Source organism: Patiria miniata, unplaced genomic scaffold (assembly GCF_015706575.1).
Source record: "Patiria miniata isolate m_02_andy unplaced genomic scaffold, ASM1570657v1 HiC_scaffold_14, whole genome shotgun sequence".
Taxonomy (NCBI): domain Eukaryota; kingdom Metazoa; phylum Echinodermata; class Asteroidea; order Valvatida; family Asterinidae; genus Patiria; species Patiria miniata.
Genome location: NW_024037052.1, coordinates 12458190 through 12479064, shown reverse-complemented (window position 1 = coordinate 12479064; position 20875 = coordinate 12458190). Strand labels below are relative to the sequence as shown.

The 20875-nt window shown below is 38.9% G+C and overlaps 3 protein-coding genes across 3 annotated transcripts; all 3 read right to left on the bottom strand.

Moving 5' to 3' along the window:
* Positions 1 to 1713: 1713 nt before the first annotated feature.
* On the bottom strand, positions 1714 to 4163 carry LOC119721797. Its single transcript, XM_038191755.1, has 2 exons — positions 3954 to 4163; positions 1714 to 3369 (listed from the first exon to the last, which is right to left on the bottom strand). Exons 1-2 carry the CDS (start codon positions 4152 to 4154, stop codon positions 1714 to 1716), a joined length of 1857 nt encoding a protein of 618 aa, XP_038047683.1. The 5' UTR covers positions 4155 to 4163.
* Positions 4164 to 10278: 6115 nt separating this feature from the next.
* Positions 10279 to 12541, bottom strand: LOC119721772. Its single transcript, XM_038191731.1, has 2 exons — positions 12341 to 12541; positions 10279 to 12049 (listed from the first exon to the last, which is right to left on the bottom strand). Exons 1-2 carry the CDS (start codon positions 12539 to 12541, stop codon positions 10388 to 10390), a joined length of 1863 nt encoding a protein of 620 aa, XP_038047659.1. The 3' UTR covers positions 10279 to 10387.
* Positions 12542 to 16281: 3740 nt separating this feature from the next.
* LOC119721771 lies at positions 16282 to 18837 on the bottom strand. Its single transcript, XM_038191730.1, has 2 exons — positions 18586 to 18837; positions 16282 to 18020 (listed from the first exon to the last, which is right to left on the bottom strand). Exons 1-2 carry the CDS (start codon positions 18784 to 18786, stop codon positions 16359 to 16361), a joined length of 1863 nt encoding a protein of 620 aa, XP_038047658.1. The 5' UTR covers positions 18787 to 18837; the 3' UTR covers positions 16282 to 16358.
* Positions 18838 to 20875: the final 2038 nt, after the last annotated feature.

Sequence of the window (20875 nt, the reverse complement as noted above, 5' to 3'; positions counted from 1 at the left end):
TTTTATCATTTAAATTCACCTTCAATTTAACAAGATAACAATTTGGTTGCTTGACATTAAGTTCACAATTTGCTTTTGGTAAGAAATCACATTTTAAAGCCAGGGATCCTTGGATGGATGTTGCTTGTCTCTGCCCAAAACGTTTTGTTTCGCTAAACAAACAATTCTGCAGGCTTCATTCGACATTCTAAGCTGTTCAATGATATTGTCTGCATGGAAGTCTTTCTAATTTGATTCTGAAAAGTATCATCTGTGTTGAAAACTATTCAGTAAACTTCACTGATATTTGATTGGACTTTTTCTACAAGGAAAAACAACACACTGTATATACATGTATACACATACATCTTTACATTAATGGTAAACATAGTTCAGTGCCGCTTCGAAAGAAATCTTGAGAATTTCAAAGTTTCAAATAATAATGTTTACGTTAATCATTTAAGTACAAAATGGCATAAATCTGTGCCGGCGAGTTGGGGGATGGGGGATGACCAAAATCAAAAAATTGCCCGGCCGTGGAAATTCGAAAGGGGGGGGGGCAGACACCACATGACAATAGCAGGTGCTTTTCAGGATTTCAGGATAGAGATGTATATCAACATGTACACTCGCGCTTACACCAAAACAGCGCATTTTAAAAGCTTTTGTACTTTGTTTCTCCACTTTTCAGTGCTATTGAATACATTTGGGTTGTTTGGATTTTCGAAAAATACCACAACATCCGCATTTTGTTTTTCTCATCACGAAAAAGTGGGGGGGGGGAAGGAGATGATTCAATAACTTCTGATAGCATGAACCAATTTGAGTAATTCTTTTTTTCCAGATGAGTGGAAGAACATTTTCTTTTAAGACATACTTAAATTTGATTGCTTTAAAAAAATCATTAATCCAGGTCAATTTCTTTTTGACTCACTCTGAAAGGTATTGCAATGTTTGCATTTTTTTGTAAATGGCAAATATAGTTGATTTGCCTACTCTTATTTTTAATTTTGTGTAGATTTTTCATTTCTGCTGTTAAGCCATGTTTATACTTTAAATTGGTGTAATAATATTACATATTGTCGAACAGTTGAAGTGTGTGTATTAGTGCTACGCAGAACCATATTTTGTCTTTGAAGTTTGAATTTTGTTTTTGTTTTCAAAACAGAACACGCTGTCTAGATCATGTGTTGAGGCTTCCTGAACAGTAACTTTTAATTTACTGTTTAAAAAAAGCTACAATCTCCTACGTACTAATACTTTCATTACAAATACAAATAACATAATAAGGGTGATTAAAACAATAAACTGCTGAAAAAAAAAAAACAGAGTTCAAATCCAAAATAAGTAAAATCTGAAACTTTAGAGCTGGAAGTTTTTCAATGATACAGCTACCAACCTAATTTAACCCATACTCAAAACTACATAAAGACATTTTCCACAAATATTTAGTTAAACTCTTATTAAAATAATATTATGAGACACCAAATAACGACAGTAGCCAGGACTCAACGCAGGACACACCACTCACGTTAAGAGGGTGCAATTTGAGGCACATGTAATCTGGAGCTAATCTGACAAAATTTGTCAGTTCGGGGCAAAACAGAATGATGGGAGAGTTATATACAATTAAGTGAAAAAACAGGGGACCGCATATCCAAACTCAAAACACTCTGTATGGACTATGCAGTTGCTGAAAGGTCTCACATCTGTTTTACCGGTAGAGCATTTTGTCTAACCTCTGGGTAGGCACCACTCTACTGCCCTTTCACGTGCATTATTCATATTAAGGTCTCGTTTAGTAAGTGTGTACTGGAATGGTACAAGCTTGTTCAGTCCCTCCCTGAAGTCACGCATTTCCATGCCGTGGTATTTCTTGACACTCCCAAATGATGGGATTGTCTCGAGTGCTGGAATGTCAAGTCCCCCCGCCATGATATCTGCTCGGAGATATTGGAGAAATTGGGAGGTGTTGTTGAAGTACTCTGACATCAATGTATGTTGTATTTGTGGTATTCCTGTCGTACTATCTCTGAAGTAACTGATAATCTTTGCACGCTGTTTGTCTGGAAGTTCCTCAATGTCAGGTTTAGATCCAGGAACTGTTGCGAACCACTTCATACTCTCAGTGACAATAGCCGAGTTAATATTTCTGGCATTAACCAGTGGCTTAAATGTGCGGAGAAGTCTAGGAATGCCAACATAGTCAGCAATGTTGGAGGTGAAGATTCGGTCATAGTTGGGCATGTTCAGTGATTGATGGCGATTAGGAAAGTCCAGACAATTGACCAAGGAGACATGGATAAGGAGCCTTCCTTGAAGGATGAGACTCTTGACTTTCTGGAGGAGGTTTGTCACATACTTGTGGTACATCACCATCGGAGAGGAGTGGGATCCAGGGGTGTGCTCTCTTACTCTCAAGCAGTCCCATTCTTCAAAGGGAATAATAACTGGCCGAATACAATACACAAATGTGGCATCTTCTACTTGCATTAGTTTGTTTAGGAGAAGAAATACGCTTACATCCTTACCTGACATTGTTTTACTTGCCTTTGGGGCAGTTAGTGTTGGGTTGTCAAATGGCATGTCCTTTTCCTTCGCCTCAAAGGGAACAAAAAGCCCATGTTCCAAACACCCTTCAATCGGTTTTCTATCGTTTTCGTTGATACGACTTAGATAGTTAGGGTGGATCACCTTAGCAAGTGGGCAGTTATCAAACAGAATCTTTCTTTGTTGTCTGAGATTGATTGAGGTTTTCTTGTCTCGTTGACATTCCAACACTCGCCAATTTTCCCAAACAAGATTCATATAACCGAGGTCGTCATCCAGGACACTCACAAGTCCTTTTGAGGCGTCGTGGAGTTGCTGAACACTCATCTGAAGGAGTTCATCCAAGCTTGTCTTGATCAAGTCGTAGTCTCTCTTGGAAATATGGAGTGAGTACCAGATGGTTGTCAAACTGGAAGCAATGTAGTCAGTGTCTGCGAAGCGAACCAACATGAAGAGAAACAGCACATTCCTTGCCATGACAAAAGGGTCATGGTCATTGAGGGTGATGTGAAGTTTTCCCTGGTACTTGTCAGGCAAGGAAGCAGCTGTCAACACTGTGTTACGCAGATTTCCACAACCAGCAGAGAGAACATGATAGTCCATGGTCAGGTGTTCCTTGTCCACTCCATCTGTGGACGATTCGTTGTTTTCAAGTTGAAGGAAGTCTTTAGCCATGGTGTTCCCAATATAGTAGGGGAAGTCGTCATGTGTTGGTCTACATATTTGTAGTGATACTTGTTTGACAACAGCCATAATATTCTTACACTTCGCTTTGTGGAATGGCCAGCCACGTCGTTGACAGCCTGTATCACAGTACCATGCGTCATTGCATCCTGAACACTGAAATAAGAGAATAAAAGAAGTGTATGAGTGAAACAGTCGCATATTTTCCTGTTGTCTTTTTGTATGTTATGGTTGTCTTTTTGTATGCTTTGGTTTTCTGAATATGGTGCTGAAAATATTTCACACCTGAAAAGGAAACCTATATACATTATTATTATTATTATTATTATTATATTATCGTACAACTACAATACGTTAATAGCTTTGCATGAGATTCAGTTTGGCGTAACGGTTCTTTCCTTGCCGAGCTCCACCGCTATGACCCGGGTTCGAATCCCCCCTGGGCCGGGTTTCCCCAAGAATATTCTTGTGGAGTTTTCAGCACACCTCTAAAACTCTTCTCATTGTATTCTCCCTACGGGTTTCTTCAGGCTTCAGTGCCTAGAGCGCATTTGAGTAATCCTTGGTTTCATTTACTAGATATAAGTAATAACAAAAGAATATTCTTAAGTTTTGATTCGGCCTTGTATTTTGTTGTGAAATAATTGAAAACATTTTCATAACCCTTGTCATGTCATGATATTTTATTTTCAAATCAATAATTGCGCTGATCACTGTATTACAGTTCCACAAGCCCTTACCTCAAGTGTTTTGCCACGTTTTCCGCAAGCGCTGCACTTTTTTGGCTGAAATATCTCACACTCGACAGCACCGTGTCTGACTTTGTCTCTGTCCCGGCATGATGTGGTACAGTAGACAGCAACAGGGCACCTGTCGCAAGGCACAGTCCTCTGTGGGAGACGTTTCTCACAAGACCAGCAATGTCCAGGCTGTACATCCATGGTGGCCGCACACTGGTCACTGCACATACATGTAGAATATGAACGACACTTTAACTCTGTGGACAATATCTGATACAGTCTGTTTCAGATTGTGGCTGAACTTCATCATTCTGTTGACACAGTATAGCTTTTGCAAATTTCACCACAAACATGTATGCTGATATGTAGTTTCAGTGATAAATTATGCATTTAAAATCACTTCTATGGAAGTTAAGTTCACTTTAATTCAAGTAGACAATTTATGTCCGTACATTCAAATCGTGATAAATACAAACGTAAAACGTATATTGAATTAAATAGTATACAATAAAAACAGTCAGGGAAAGTATATGTTATGTACTAAATTACTCGATCAGAATTGAAAGCATGAAGGCATTGTCAAGTATAGAAATGTCTCCCAAATCACAGGGGAAAAACTTACAAGGATAGACGATAAGGCCGGGGAGAGAAGAAAATAGACTGATCAACACAAACATGACAGGGAACAAAAACACGGTACAGCACAAGGAGACAGAAAAGAAAACAAAATAATACAAATTTAATTTCTGGCAATTGTACAGAGAAATCAGCGTTAGATTGAAAGTCTTGTAACTGGGAGCACATATCTGCAGAAATTGGCCTTATAACTTACCTCTGTACGTGTTGCTCCTTTGGTGTTGTTCATATGTTTTAAATATAATGCAAAATCATGTGCACTGGCAGGCTCTATTTGGTGGGCAAAGTCAATGTTGATTCATGACGACGTCAACATATTGCACATCCAGCTGAGGGAATTCACCCCCTGAGTAACAGACAAATGGACTTGAAATCAAGTTGGTTATTGGTTAGGCTTTGCATGGTGGAGTATCGAGTATAGTTTCGGTGTGCAGTAACACAATGTGGTAATAATATACAAATAATGAATGTTTGTGAGTGCAATGGAAAGAATAATTTCATGAGGTGACAGATGAAATGTTCCATTTCACGTGGCGAAGCCGAGTGGAATAGAACATTTCATCTGTCACGAACGTAAAACATTTATTATTTGTTTTATATAACACCTGAATAAATCCTCGTCATCTGATTGGTTGACTTTTAATAGCCAATTTATTCAGGTTAAAAATTGTTTACAAGTTTGACAAGTTCAGAGCTTTCATATTATGCAAACTGTTCAACAGGTTGAGAACTATAATATTCAATTTATCTCACCTTAAAACTTTTCCATAAGTTTAGAACTCAAAACAGTTCAATAAGTTCAGAACTTTTATTGCCTATTTAAACACCACAGCGCCACCATCGGCAACATGTGCAGTGACAGTGCAATGGTACTTCTAATCACAGTGCAATAGTACTACCATTGCACTGCGCGTTGCGCGCCGTGCATTGGTACGAATAATTCAAGACATGTGATCAACGATCCACCAATAAGATGACGGGGATTTATTCAGGTGTTGTATAATAGTTATTACCACACGGTGTTACAGCTAACCGAAACTATATGGTTGGTTTTACGTACCTATGCAAGAGCTTGCCCCGAATTAGGTGATTAGCAACAGAGTCATTGGTCTAGAGAATTCAAAGTTAAAATGTGCCAAGCATTCTGAGCAAGTCAGTGTACCAGATGTTTTTCGAATTTAAATCCCAAAGGGTATAGGTCACATGCAAATAGCTTATTATGCATGTCGAGGCCAGCAATTAATAAACACGATTGTGTGCGCCGTGCATGTACATGTTGGGGGCGCCGACAGACAAAACACGACTGAAGCGACTTGTCTTCAAGTCTACAGACAAACCTATTTCAAAACTGTTTCAACACCCTTTGTAAATAGCATCACGATACGTTGTTTACATTGCATTCATTTCCTGAAGATCTTGTGGATCAAACCACGATTAATCATCAGTGACATACCAGCGATGTTTATTTTTTTAGTGATAGGAAAGGCCGTGTTTTTTTTTTTTTTTCATTTTTATAATGAACTCTCCATGGAGACTGTAGAACACAAAGCTGTCTTCGTAGATCATTTATGGTATAGATCCCTGTAATAAATAATATGTTGAAAAACTAACCTGTCAAAAAGACAAGATGAATAGCAACAAATGCACTACAATTAGTACAACAATGCGAATTCTGACGAAATCTGTAATTACATTCCAGGGAAGACTTTTTAACAAGGAAGGCTGCTAGTTTCGTTTTCCTGACAAAGGTCAATGTTCATACCATGTGAAATTTCACTAGTGAGAATGTGTCACTTATTTAAACGTAATGCATCCTGTACATCTTAATGATGATTGTATTGCTTTTATCAAAAGTTGAATGGTCCAATGAAGCTTTTCTGGGGGATGCCTGTTGTCAAAACTGAAGAATTTCAGCGCAGAAATGGTGTTGGAATGAACTATCGAAAGAAAACTACATGTATATGACCAACTGTTATGAAAGGTTTATCTGAAGTGTTTGTGTGTGTGCAAAACCATGTGCGCCACAGATTTATTTGCATTCTACGTTGCGCCATTGCAAAACATACAGTTCATATAGGCTTTGTGAGTTCACCAGGAATTTCTGAAGTGTGAATTTAGTTTTTGTACCCTCTCGTTCGGTCCAACCTACAAATGCAAACAAGAAATGAAAAGCTGCAGACAAGGCCTTCATGGAATATTATGTCTGGTGGTCCGTGGCGTAGCCACGGGGGAGGGGGGGGGCGTGGGGGGAGCCCCCCATGAAACCTTGTCGCCCCCCCAGTCGCCCCCCCCCCCAACTGAGATTTGGGGTTTCTAAAAAAATTATCATTGATCTACATGACGCCCCCCCCCCCCCCCCCCCCCCCACTGAAAAATTCCTGGCTACGCCACTGCTGGTGGTCAACATCGACATTGTGCTGTTAAATACAAATATTGATTTTCCTTCAGGATTCTTCAACTTTATACATGAGGGGAATCGAAAACGAAAGATACGAACTTAAAACCCTGCCAGTGTGGTTGTTAGTTTAATCATAAACGATTATATTTTTTTTTAGCTTTCTACTAATGAATTACTCGCATCCATGCAATGATGCATGCCTCCTTAACATCAGCGTAGGAAAAATCCTCACATTTCAAGTGTACAATGTACTTCCATCTTTAATGGGTATGAAGGCTTTCTTTTGATAAAGTTATTTTCGATATTATGTTACTTTATTCTTAAACGTTTAAAAATTGAAAACCTGAGTGGAAAATCGAACGAGGGTGTAGGAAAGATACACCAGAATTGGAAATTATAGTCAAATATATAAACAAGCGGAAAAGGGACACATACATCATAAATACTAATACTTATAGGACATTAATAACTTGCATGCAACATAACAATGGGCTGGCAATACAGGATATTGTGAAGCCTGCAATATAATGCATGTAATCATGTAATGTCAGTATTGCATTCTGGTGGAGAAAATCTCGACAAGGAATACAACAAAAACACCACATACAGATGTGTACTGAGAGCACTGAGGTAAAGGGAGCTGAATATTCTGCCGATGGATTATTACAGGTTTTCCAAACACAAATCCTCTGTAAAGAAGCGCGGAACTACAGCTGTTTTCCACAACCTTCTAAATGTAGACTCGGCGTATATTAAAGATTAACATGCATCAAGTCGGTTGTTGTACTCACTGCACTGATAATATGCAGGCTAGGGCAGAATAAAGAATGATTCGAACACCAGAAAATGTTGATTGTCTGAAAATTGCTATATGAGATTTATTCTCCCCAAGAATGAAATCCCATTAAAACAAATTTCTTTGCACTGTTTAATTAATAGCGTAATCATTATATCAGCCAACAACACAGCATACAATCGAATACATGTGTTTACAGTAGCACGTTATTAATTGCAACTTATTAAAAGATTTGATTTATAACAATGGTTCAAATCACAGCTTAAAAAAAGCACAAACTACGTTTTATAATAAAATTCACTTCCAATTTTTCAAAAGCTGCAGATTGCATGAGGAAGGTAATGATTTTGATGGATTGAAATTGTGTTCACAAATTGCTTTTGGTCAGAAATCACGTTTTAAAGCCGGTGATTCTTGGGTAAATGTTGCTTGTTGTCTCTTCCCAAAACGTTTTGATTCGCTAAACAACCAGTGTTTCAGGCTTCATACGACATTCTAAGATATAGAATAATATTGTCTCTGAATTTGTGTTCATCTTCTGACTTTAATAATATATCAATATTTAAGAAAGTGAACGAAATGTTGTATATGGGATTCCATAGAAACGATCTAATTTAATTCTGAATCGTGTCATCCGAGTTTCAACTATTCGGCAAATTTCAATATTTTGAAGATATGTGATTGGACTTTTTACGAAAAAAAACACACTGTTTACACATGAATAGTCACAATAATAGTAAACATAGATATCAGTGCCCTTGTCACATGAAAATCCGACTCCTATGAAAATCGGACCCCTTTTCCCTATTATTGGTTAATCCTTCTCACGTGACCGGTCACTTTCCTAATTACCATACTTACGCATGCGCGTTATTACCAATGAGTCCGAATTTCATAAAAACGTAAATTCACGCTACACCGTTGCGTAAGAATTCTTGAGTATTTCAAAGTTTCAAATAATAATTTGTAATCATTTGGGTACAAAAAACATTCAGCAATTGTTTAAGACGATTCTTTCATGGCCACATGTAATCGTAATTATTCTGTATTTTCAAAACCATGCACAATGTACAATCATCATAAGAGAGCAAACGGTACATTGCTAGCTTAGGCTTAAAAAAAAACCCTCTGACCTATTTGTTCAAGAAACTAGTGTTACATCAACATTAACGATACTCTAAAAGATCTTTATCAGGTGCGTCCATTAAAGCTTTTCTCAAACATCGAATTTGCCGTCAGCTTTGGCTTACTGATTAGGTCCCTTCAAATTCTGAATTTCGGCTGGAAATAGGCATCTTTTCTGGTTCAACAAATGAATCAGATAAAACAAAGGCAATGTTTGGAGTTTTACCCATTGGAATAATATATTAAATGCCTGTAACTTGCAGTCGAAACTGGAGCCAAACCGACGTTTGATTATTTTATTAACATGTAAAGAATCTCTTCATTATAAGGACCAAAACTTATTTTAAAAAATCAGGGATAAACTACATGTTATTGACTAGTAACTTTGAACCATGAATATTTCAGAAAAATAGTCGACTTGCTCCTTATATTCAAAACACAAAATCTAACAGTTAAAATAATATGTAATCTCATTTTTACTTGAATGCCTGTGTGTAATATGTAATACAATAACTCGGCTTTTAAGCTGCTTCCATATAATGCTAAGGCAGCTTAATAGCTTAAAATTGCATTCCATAGGTTCTTTCGGTAAAGCATGCATAACTTCTGATAGCATGAATCAATTTTGGTAATTCTTTTTTTCTTTAGATGAGTGGAAGAACATTTTCTTTTAAGACATACTTAAATTTGATTGCTTTTTAAGAAAAAATCTTTTTGACTCACTCTGACTGTATGGTATTGCGTTGTTTGCATTTGTTCTAAATGGCAATATGCGTTGGTTTTTTTTTTTTAATTTGGTGTACATTTGTCATTTCTGCTGTTTAAACCATGTTTATACTTTGAATTGTTGTAATAATCTTCGATGTTGTCAAACAGTGGAAGTTTGTGTATATGTGATACGCAGCATCCAATTTTGTCTTTGAAGTTTAAATACTGTTTACTTCAAACAGAACACGCTCCCTAGATCATGTGTTGAGCCCTTTGTTCTGAACAGTAACTACTCTTAAATTTCAAAATAAGTAAAATCTAAGTTTTTCAATGATACAGTCACCAACCTATTCTTCATAAATAAACTTTCCAAAAATATTAAATTGAACCACTGAAAATAATTATATAGGGGCATAATGGTAAAAAGAACAATGTTATGATACACCAAATAACGCCAGCAGTTAGGACTCGAGCAGGACGCACCACGCAAGTAAGGAAGGCACGTGCACCAACGATCTCTGCTGATCTGCTAACTGAATATGTGACTTTTTTTTGGGGGGGGAAACTTAACGACAGAGAGCTAGTATTTAAACGAACAATCAGTGGCCGCACAAGTAAATGTAACGCGGCTATATTTCCAGGGGAAAATTTCTACATACATGTATTTCACAAAACAGCATATTTTGTTCTGCCACACACGTGCACATTGTATGGACAGCATATGTAGATGCTGAAAGGTATCACATCTTTTTTACCGGTAAGGTATTTTGTCTAACTTTTTGGCAGGCACCACTCTACTGCTCTGTCCAATGAGTTATTCACATTAAGGTCTCGTTTATTAACCAGGTACTGGAATGGTACAAGCTTGTTCAGTCCCTTCCTGAAGTCACGCATTTCCATGCCGTGGTATTTCTTGACATTCTGAAACGATGGAATTTTCTTGAGTGCTGGTATGCCACGTCCTCCTGCCATGATATCTGCCCGGAGATACTGGAGAAAGTGAGAGGTGTTGTTGAAGTAGTCATACATCCATGTATGTTGTATTTGTGGTATTCCTGTCATACTATTACTGCAGTAATAGTTTATTTTCGCAAGCTGGATGTCAGAAAGATCATAAGGGGCAGGTTTAGATCCAGGAACTGCTTCGAACCAGTTCATAGTCTCGGTGACAATAGCTGAGTAGCTGTTGCTGGAATTAAGCAGTGGCTTAAATGTCTGTAGGAGTTTAGCGAATCCAACATAGTCAGCAAGGTTGGAGGTGAAGATTCGGTCATAGTTGGGCATGTTCAAGGTTTGATGATGATTAGGAAAGTCCAGACTGTCAGCCAAGGAGACATGGATAAGAAGCCTTCCTTGAAGGATGAGGCTCTTGACTTTCTGGAGGAGGTTTGTCACGTACTTGTGGTACATCACCATCGGAGAGGAGTGGGATCCAGGGGTGTGCTCTCTTACTCTCAAACAGTCCCATTCTTCAAAGGGAATAATAGCTGGCCGAATGCAGTATTCAAATGTGGCATCTTCTTGTGATACTGCTTGCGTATTGTTTAGGAGAAGAAATAAGCGTGCATCCTCACCTGCAATGGTTTTACTGGCTTTTGGGGCAGTTAGTGTTGGGTTGCCAAATGGCATGTTCTTTTCCTTTGCCTCGTAGGGGAAAAATAGCCCGTGCTCGAACCACTCTTCAACCATTTTTCTATCTTTCTCGTTGATACGAATTAGATATAGAGGATGGTTTACCTTAGCAAAGTGGCAGTTATCAAACAGAACCTTCCTTTGTTGTTTGAGGTTGATTGAGGTTTTTTTGTCTCGGTGGCATTGCAACGCTCGCCACTTTCCCCAAACAAATTTCAGATAACTGAGGTTTTCATCCAGGACAGTCACCAGTCCTTTGGTGGCATCGTGGAGTTGCTGAGCACTCATCTGAATGAGTTCATCCAAGCTTGTCTTGATCAAGTCGAACTCTCTCTTGGAAATGTAGAGTGAGTACCAGATGGTTGTCAAACTGGAAGCAATGTAGTCAGTGTCTGCGAAGCGGACCAATATGAAGAGAAACAGCACATTCCTTGCCGTGACAAAAGGGTTGTAGTCATTGAGGGTGATGTAAAGTTTTCCCTGGTACTCATCAGGCAAGGAAGCAGCAGTCAATACGGTGTTACGCAGATTTCCACAACCAGCAGAGAGGACATGATAGTCCCTAGTCAGCTCTTCCTTGTCCACTCTATCTGTGGACAATTCGTTGTTTTCAAGTTGAAGGAAGTCTTTAGCCATGGTATTGCCAATATAGAAGGGGAAATCACCATGTCTTGATGTATTCAGTTTCAGTGACACTTGTTTGACAAAAGCCATAATTTCCTTACATTTTGCTTTGTGAAATGGCCAGCCATGCAGTTGACAGTCTGTATCACAGTACCATGCGTCATTGCATCCTGAACACTGGAAGAAGAGAATAAAAGAAGTACATGTAGCCTATAAGCAAAATTGTCGATAATGTTCCTGTTGTCTTGTGTATGTTTTGGTTTTCTCAATATAGTGCTGAAAATACCATACCCTGAATATGTTAATAACTTTGCATCTCAAATTTTGATTAGGCCTTAAATTTCTTTTTGTCTGTTTTAAATATTGTCACAGTTAAACAGATCTTCAAAATCTTTTTCGTGTCGTTTTTACTTTTTTAACCAATAATTGCACTAATCACTGTAGTGCAATATCATAGTTCATACCTACCTCAAGTGTTTTGCCAAGTTTGCCACAAGCGCTGCACTTCTTTGCCTGAAATATTTCACACTCGACAGCACCGTGTCTGACTGTGTCTCTGTCCCGGCATGATGAGGCACAGTAGACAGCAACAGGGCATCGGCTGCAAGACACAGTTCTCTGTGGGAGAGGTTTCTCACAAAACCAGCAATGTCCAGGCTGTACATCCATGGTGGCCGCACACTGGTCACTGCACATACATGTAAAATATGAATGACACTCCCCATTAACTCCGTATAGACATTATTAATACGATCTGTTGCAGATTGTGGCTGAAGTACATATCTGTTGGTACGGTATTTAAATAGCTTTTGCATGTATGCTTATATTTAGTTTCACTGTTTTAGTGATAAATTATGCATTTACAATCACTTCTATAGAAGTTCAGTTCACTTGAATTCGATTCAATTCAATTCAAGAAGACATGTTATTTCCGTACTTTTAAATTATGATTACAAACGTATATTTGTATTACGTACGTTTTGAATATAGTAGTAATATTAAATTAAATAAATATACAATTAAACAACTGTCAGAGAAAACTATGTGTTTGGGTACAAAAATCACTCAGAATTCGAAAGCATTGGAGGCATTTTCAAGAATCCGAGTTTATATAGAAATGCCTCCCAGATCACAGGGAAAAAAACGTTCCAGGATACATGATCAGGGGAAAAAAGAAGAAAACATACCGGTCAACACAAACATGACAGGAAACAAAAACAGGACAGCACAAAGAGACAGGAAAAAAAAGAACAAACTAATATATTTTCTGGCAACTGTGCAGAAAAATCAGCTGTTAGATTGACAGTTTTGTAACTGGGAACAGATATCTGCAGGCATTGGCCTGTTAACTTACCTCAGAACGTGTTTCTCCGTTGGTGTTGTTCATACGTTTCAATCATAATGCAAAATATGTGCCTTGCCAGGCTTAATTTCAGTGGGCGATGTTAATGCGGAGTCATGATGACATCATCATATTGCACATCCAGCTGAGGGAAAGCACCCACCGAGTATCCGACATAGACTTGAAATCAAGTCGGTTTATACGATTTTAAGCTTTGCATGGTGGGGTATCGATATGGTTTCGGTTTGCGTTATAACACCATGTGGTAATAACTACTGTCGCTTAGTAGATGTAGTAGAACTACTGTCGCTTAGTAGATAAGAACAGTCCCGCTTAGTTCTAAAAAGAACTCGTCCTGCTTATTATTTACTTTCATTAGGGCCTATTAGTAGGTTGGAAGACGGTCTTCTCGCAATTATCTTCACTGAGGCTGAGTGAGATCAGTTTGATTGAGATGTGCTAGACGACAGTAGTTATTACCACACTGTGCTACAGCAAACCGAAACTATATGGTTGGCTTTAGTTCGCCGGCCGTGCTCGTACACCCACCGCGCGGCGTGGACAGATACAGCATACCGTGCTATATACGTGCAACGTGCGGTATATGCCACTTGCGGGGACGATGTACATCCTCGGCCCCAATATACGTGTAGGTCGATACCAATAAGCCATTTGCGAGTTAAATTTGAATAAAATCTGGAACGCCGACTTAATCCAATACTTTGCACGTTTAAATTTGCATTCTCAAGACCAAAGAGACTGTTACTATATCACGTGATTCAGGGCAAGCCTTTATACGCTAGCAACCCCCAGCTCCGGCATGGTCTGGTGTCTTTGTGCCATTCTCGCCCATTATGAACAATGTATTGGTGATGAGCGTCTCTTACGTACCTATGCAAGAGCTTGCCCCGAATCATGTGATTAGCAACAGTGTCTTTGGTCTGGAGAATTCAAAGTTAAAATGTGCCAAGGATTCTGAGCAAGTCAGTGTACCAGATTTGTTTTTCAAATTTAAATCCCAAAGGGTATAGGTCACTTGCAAATGGGTTATTTTACATTTCGAGGTCAGCAATTGTGTGCGCCGTGCAAGTGAATGTTGAGGGCGCCAACAGACGAAACACGACTGTCTAGCGACTTGTCCTCAAGTCTACAGACAAACCTATTTCAAAGCTGTTTAAACACCCTAGGTAAGAAGCATCATGATACGTTGTTTACATTGCATTCGTTTCCTAGGGATCTTGTAGATCAAACCACGATCAATCATTAATGACATACCACCGATGTTTGTTTTGTAGTGTCAGGAAAGGGCGTGTTTTTTTCTCCACATTTTTATTATGAACTCTCCATGGAGACTATAACACAAAGCTATTTTCATAGATCATTCATGGTATAGAGCCCTATAATAAATAATATGTTGAAAAACTAACCTGTCTAAAAGGCAACCTTAAGATGAATAGCAACAAATGCACTACAGTGCGAATTCTGACAAAATCTGTAGTTACATTTCAGGGAAAACTTTTTAACAAGGAAGGCTACTAGTTTCGTTCTCCTGTCAGGTCTACATTCGCTTTCAGTTTAAATTTCCATACCATATGAAATTTCACTAGTGAGAATGTGTCACTTATTTAGAAAGTAATTCATCCTGTACATCTTAATGGGGATGTATTACTTTTATCAAAAGTTAAATGCCAATGGAGCTTTTCTAGGGCATTAACCTCCTGTATGGGGCATTATGAGACATCATTTCTTGCTACCGATTAATTACACTTTTGTGAGTATACAAAATAATTAGATAGTGTTTCCACCTTTGTTGAATTCAAACAGTTAAAACACATTATCTTTTTTTGTTTCTTAAAATACTGTAAGTTCATCAAAATAAAAGATGAAACATTTTGAAAATCATTTTTGTCTCAGTTCACATGGTCTGTCCCCTCCTCTTGGAGTATTAAAGTTTACACATAATGTTGCATTTGGATGATTTTTGCAAGCAAGGTTTTATAGTCATCCAGACCTGTCTTACACAGTACGGTGTTCCCCACTGAAGATAGGTTTTGTCAGGGAAGTTCGTTGACAATGAAAGTGCACCGTCGAGTGTACTAGGCTCTTTTGGTAAAACATGCATAACTTCTGATACATGTACTACGAATCGTTTCCAGTAATTTGTTTTTTTCTCCAGATGAGTGGAAGAACATACTCTTTTAAGACATACATAAATTTGATTGCTTTTTAAGGACAAAATTCATTAATCCAGGTCACTTTCTTTGTTACTATGTATGGTATTGCAATGTTTGCATTTGTTCTAGGCTAATGGCAATATGCAGTTGGTTTTTCCAACTCTATTTCTTAATTTTAGAAAATGTGTAGATAGTTCATTTCTACTGTTAAACCATGTTTATACTTTGAATAACTGTAATAATCTTCGATGTTGTCGAACAGTTGAGATTTGTGTAAAAGTGCTACGCAGCACCCCATTTTGTCTTTGAAGTTTTGTCTTTGAATTTTATTTGCTTCAATACAGAATACTCTCTCCATATCAGGCGTTAAGCCCTTTGTTCTGAACAGTAACTTATAAACTTCTCTTCTACTTAATCAGAAACCGTCTTTCATTACAAAATAATAACATAGAAATAATTATGATAAAAACAACAAACTAAAAAGAAACAGAGTTAATTTCCAAAATAAGTAAAATCTGAAAGCTCAAGCTTCAAGTTTTCAATGATACAGCCACAATCTGCTCAAACTACATAAACAAACTTTTCAAAAAGATATAAAAATTAAACTCCTGAAAATAATTATATATGGCAAAAAAAGAAAATTCTTGTGAGAAATAACTCCAGCAGTCAGTACTCAACGCGGGACAAACTACCCAGACTAAGAGGGTGAAATTTGACAAACGTGTACATTTTCTCTGTTCATCTGCTAAATGAATATGTGACTTTGGGGCAAAACTGTATGGCGGGGACAGTAGACCACTTAAATGAACAAACATAGGCCGCACAGCTAAACACGGCTAAATTTCCGGGGGGACCCTATTTAACAAGATAGCCGAAGAAGCAATACTTGGCTCTGTCATACACTGTATGGACAGCATAATATGTAGTTGCTGAAAGGTATCACATCGTTTGTACCGATATAGTATTTTGTCTAACGTTTGGGCAGGCACCACTCTACAGCTCTGTCACGTGCACTTTTCACATTAAGGTCTCGTTTAGTTACTAGGTACTGGAATGGTACAAGCTTGTTCAGTCCCTTCCTGAAGTCACGCATTTCCATGCCGTGATAGTTCTTGACGCTCTTAAATGATGGTACTTCCTTGAGTGATGGTATGCCTAGCCCCCCTGCCATGATATCTGCTCGGAGATATTGGAGAAAGTGAGAGGTGTTGTTGAAGTAGTCTGAGAAGCAGGTAGGTTGTATTTCTGGTATTCCTGTCGTGCTAGCAAAACAGTGACGGATTTTTTCAAGCTGGATGTCTGAAAGGTCATCAATGTCAGGTTTAGCTCCAGGTACTTTCTCGTACCAGCTCAAAGTCTCAGTGACAATAGCTGAGTAGCTGTTGCTGGCATTAAGCAGTGGCTTGAATGTATGTAGGAGTTTAGCGAATCCAACATAGTCAGCAAGGTTGGAGGTGAAGATTCGGTCGTAGTTGGGCATGCTCAAGGTTTGATGATGATTTGGGAAGTCCAGAGAATTTGCCAAGGAGACATAGATAAGGAGCCTTCCATGAAGGATGAGACTCTTGACTTTCTGGAGGAGGTTTGTCACGTACTTGTGGTACATCACCATCGGAGAGGAGTGAGATCCAGGAGTGTTCTCTCTTACCTTCAAACAGTCCCATTCTTCAAAGGGAGTAGAAGCTGGAGAAATGCAATACACAAATGTGGCATCTTCTTGTGATTCTGCTTGAGCATTGTTTTGGAGAGAAAATAAGCGTGCATCTTCACCTGCATGAGCCTCACTTGCCTTTGGGGCAGTTAGTGTTGGGTTGTCAAATGACATGTCCTTCTCGTTAGCCTCATAGGGACAAAAAAGCCCGTGTCCAAACCACTCTTCGATCATTTTTCTATCTTTTTCGTAGATATGTTCTAGATAGATAGTGTGGTTCATCATAGTATCGGGCCATTCATCAAACAGAATCTGTCTTTGTTGTCTTAGTTTGATTGAGGTTTTCTTGTCTCGTTGACATTCCAACGCTCGCCACTTTTCCCAAACGGGTTTCAGATAACTGAGGTCCTCATCCAGGAGCCTCACCAGTCCTTGGGTGGCATCATGGAGTTGCTGAGCACTCATCTGAATGAGTTCATCCAAGCTTGTCTTGATCAAGTCGTACTCTCTCTTAGAAATATGGAGTGAGTACCAGATGGTTGTCAGACTGGAAGCAATGTTGTCAGTGTCTGCGAAGCGGACCAACATGAAGAGAAACAGCACATTCCTTGCCATGACAAAAGGGTCGTTGTCATTGAGGGTGATGTGAAGTTTTCCCAGGTACCTGCCAGGCAAGGAACCAGCTGTCAACACTGTGTTACACAGATTTCCACAACCAGCAGAGAGGACATGATATCCCCTAGTCAGCCTTTCCTTGTCCACTCTATCGGTGGACAATTCGTTAATTTCAAGTTGAAGGAAGTCTTTAGCCATGGTGCTTCCAATATAGAAGGGGAAATCAAAATGTGTGGGTCTGTGCAGTAATTCCAGTGACACTTGTTTGACATAAGCCATAATTTCCTTACACTTTGCTTTGTGAAATGGCCAGCCATGCCGTTGGCAGTCTGTATCACAATACCATGCATCGTTGCATCCTGAACACTATAATAAGAAAAGAAAAGAAGTAGTGTATGAGCAAAATAGTCAAAGATTTTCCTGTTGTCTTGTGTATGTTTTTGGTTTCTGAATTATGGTCCTGAAAATATTGTATACCTGAAAACGGAATCCCTATCAGCGTACAGTTAGAATACGTAAATAAGTGTGCATGGGAGTCGGGTTGGCGTAGTGGTTCTTTCCTCGCCTCACCGCTGCGGCCGGGAATCCTGCCTGGGCGAACATGTGGATTGGGTTTTCAGTCCCTGCCTTGTTGCACAGGGTTTTCCCCAGAATATTCTTCTGGGGTTTTCCTCCCACCTCTAAAACTGTAATTTCTTCACATTGTCTTCTCCCTACGGTTTTCACCACGGCTGCGAGCTACAGTTTTCATAATTAATAAATAATAAATTAATAATGAATAATGTCAAATTTTGACTCGGCCATGAATTTTTCCTATATTTTTGTAATAATTGAAAAGACCTTCATAATAATGTGATGTCATGATCTCTCTTCTTTTAATCAATAATTGCAGTGATCACTGTAGTGCAATTTCACAAAGTTCCCTACCTACCTCAAATGTTTTGCCACGTTTACCGCAAGCACTGCACTTGTTTGCCTGAAATATCTCACACTCGAGAGTGCTGTGTCTGACTTTGTCTCTGTCCCGGCATGATGTGGTACAGTAGACAGCAACAGGGCATCCGTCGCAAGGCACAGTCGTCTGGGGGTGAGGTTTCTCACAACACCAGCAATGTCCAGGCTGTACATCCATGGTGGCCGGCCGCACTGGTCACTGGACAAATATGAATGACGCTCACCATTAATTGTGAAGTGTGTTGCAGATAATTCCTTCCTCTGTGGATAAACTACATAGCTATTTCTTATCAGCATTAGACTGACAATCTTGTAATTCATTATTAGGAACATAATTATGATATCTTCATATATTATTGGCCAGATACTTACCTTACTACGTGTTTTCCCCAACAGTGTTGTTCATATGTTTTAATCATGCAAAATATGTGCACTGACATGCTCTATTTGGTGGGTGATGCCAATGCTGATTCATAACAACGTCATCGTATTGCACATCCAGCTGAGGGAATTCACCCACTGAGTACCAGACAAACTAGCCTTGAAATCAAGTCGGTATTATTGGTCTGGTTTAGTTCGGCCGCATCGCACGTCAACCACCGCGCGGCGTAGATATGGCATAATGTGTAATGTGCGGTATGGCACTTGCGGGGACCATTGTGCATCCTCGGCCCGTCGGCCGCAATATACGTCTAGGTCGATATACATGTACATATGTACCAATTACACGCTGAGGCCAGCAATGATGAATAAGGGTGCAGCAGATCTGTAAATAGGCCCAGACTTGCCTACGCGGGCCAAATCACAATTCGTATGCCCTCCAATTCTGAGGTAGATATAAGACCATTTTGATGGCTGTGTGCTTGAGGATTTGTAAAAAGAAAAAAAAATGGAAGTCGTGCAGAGGACTGCGATCTCGTATTTATTTGACATTTTGATATAATTAGGCCCAAAAATTGCTCTATTTTGCAATGGAGCATAGGCGTCCATTTTCAAAATGCTTCAGGACTGCTTTTAGGGGTGATCATTTTTGGGTGGAATTTTCTCCCAAAAGTTATCAGTTAAACCCCGCCCGCCCCCCCCCCCCAAATGAACAACTTGTCCTCAAGTCCACAGACAAACCTATTTCAAACCTATTTCAACATTCATTTTCCCAACCCTGACCTGACAATGCCACCCTGACGTCTATACATTGTAGGTCAGGCAGCCGACTCCGGGCTAAAAAATAAATATGATGGCCTTTTTTCAAAGCTGGTCTTCGTTTCCGCCTTGGCTATCATTAAAAGCTTTTCATGTTCCGATCATTGACAAATAAAAAAAACCGAATTGTTTCATATATCATTCAGTTTGATAATTCTGTAAGAAAACATTGTAATGTTCAGTTGGAATATTAAAGTAAGGGACTCAAATGGCCGGGCGAAGCCGAAATGGAGACGACGTCGAGTTTTGGAATACACCTAGGTTACCGTCGTCAGATTAAAAATAGTACGATTCTAGTGCATACTTGATGCACAAAGTCGTCGTTGAATATCGAGGTTTTTCTTAAATGCAAGCAATGAATATTAATTATCAAGTCATGTCAATTTCTTTTAATAAGCATGACAGGTAAATATAACCTATTTTTTCCCCGGAAATACCCGGGCGATATCAGAGAGTGTCAACGAAATGCATATGGCAAACTTTGGACATTTGCGGAAACTGAGGTATTCCACCCGATTTGGTCACGTGCCGTGCGGCTGCCTGAGCCTAGATTCATCAGAAATAATCCGAATATTTTGGTCTGGTAACCATAATACCAAAACCACGATCTATCGTTAATGACATCACTGATGTTTATTTTTTAGTGTTGGGAAAGGCCAATTTTTAAAAACATTATTATAATGAACTCTCCATGGAGACTGAAGAACACAAAGCTATTTCACATGAATTTAATAGATCATTTAGGGTATAGGGCCCTTTTAAATAATGTGTTGAAAAACTAATCTGTCTAACAGGCCAACCAACTTAAGATGAATAGTAACACTTTATCGCACTGCAACAAGTCGAATTGTGACGAAATCTGTATTTACATTCCAGGGAAAACTGTTTAACAAGGAAGGCCCCTAGTTTCGTTTTCCTGTCAAAGGTCTTCATTCGCTCTTAGTTAAAATGTCCATGCCATATGAAATTTCACTAGTGAGAATGTGTCACTTATGTAGAAAGTAATTCACCCTGTACATATATATATCAGAAAGTATTGCTTTTATCAAAAGTTTAATTCCGATGGA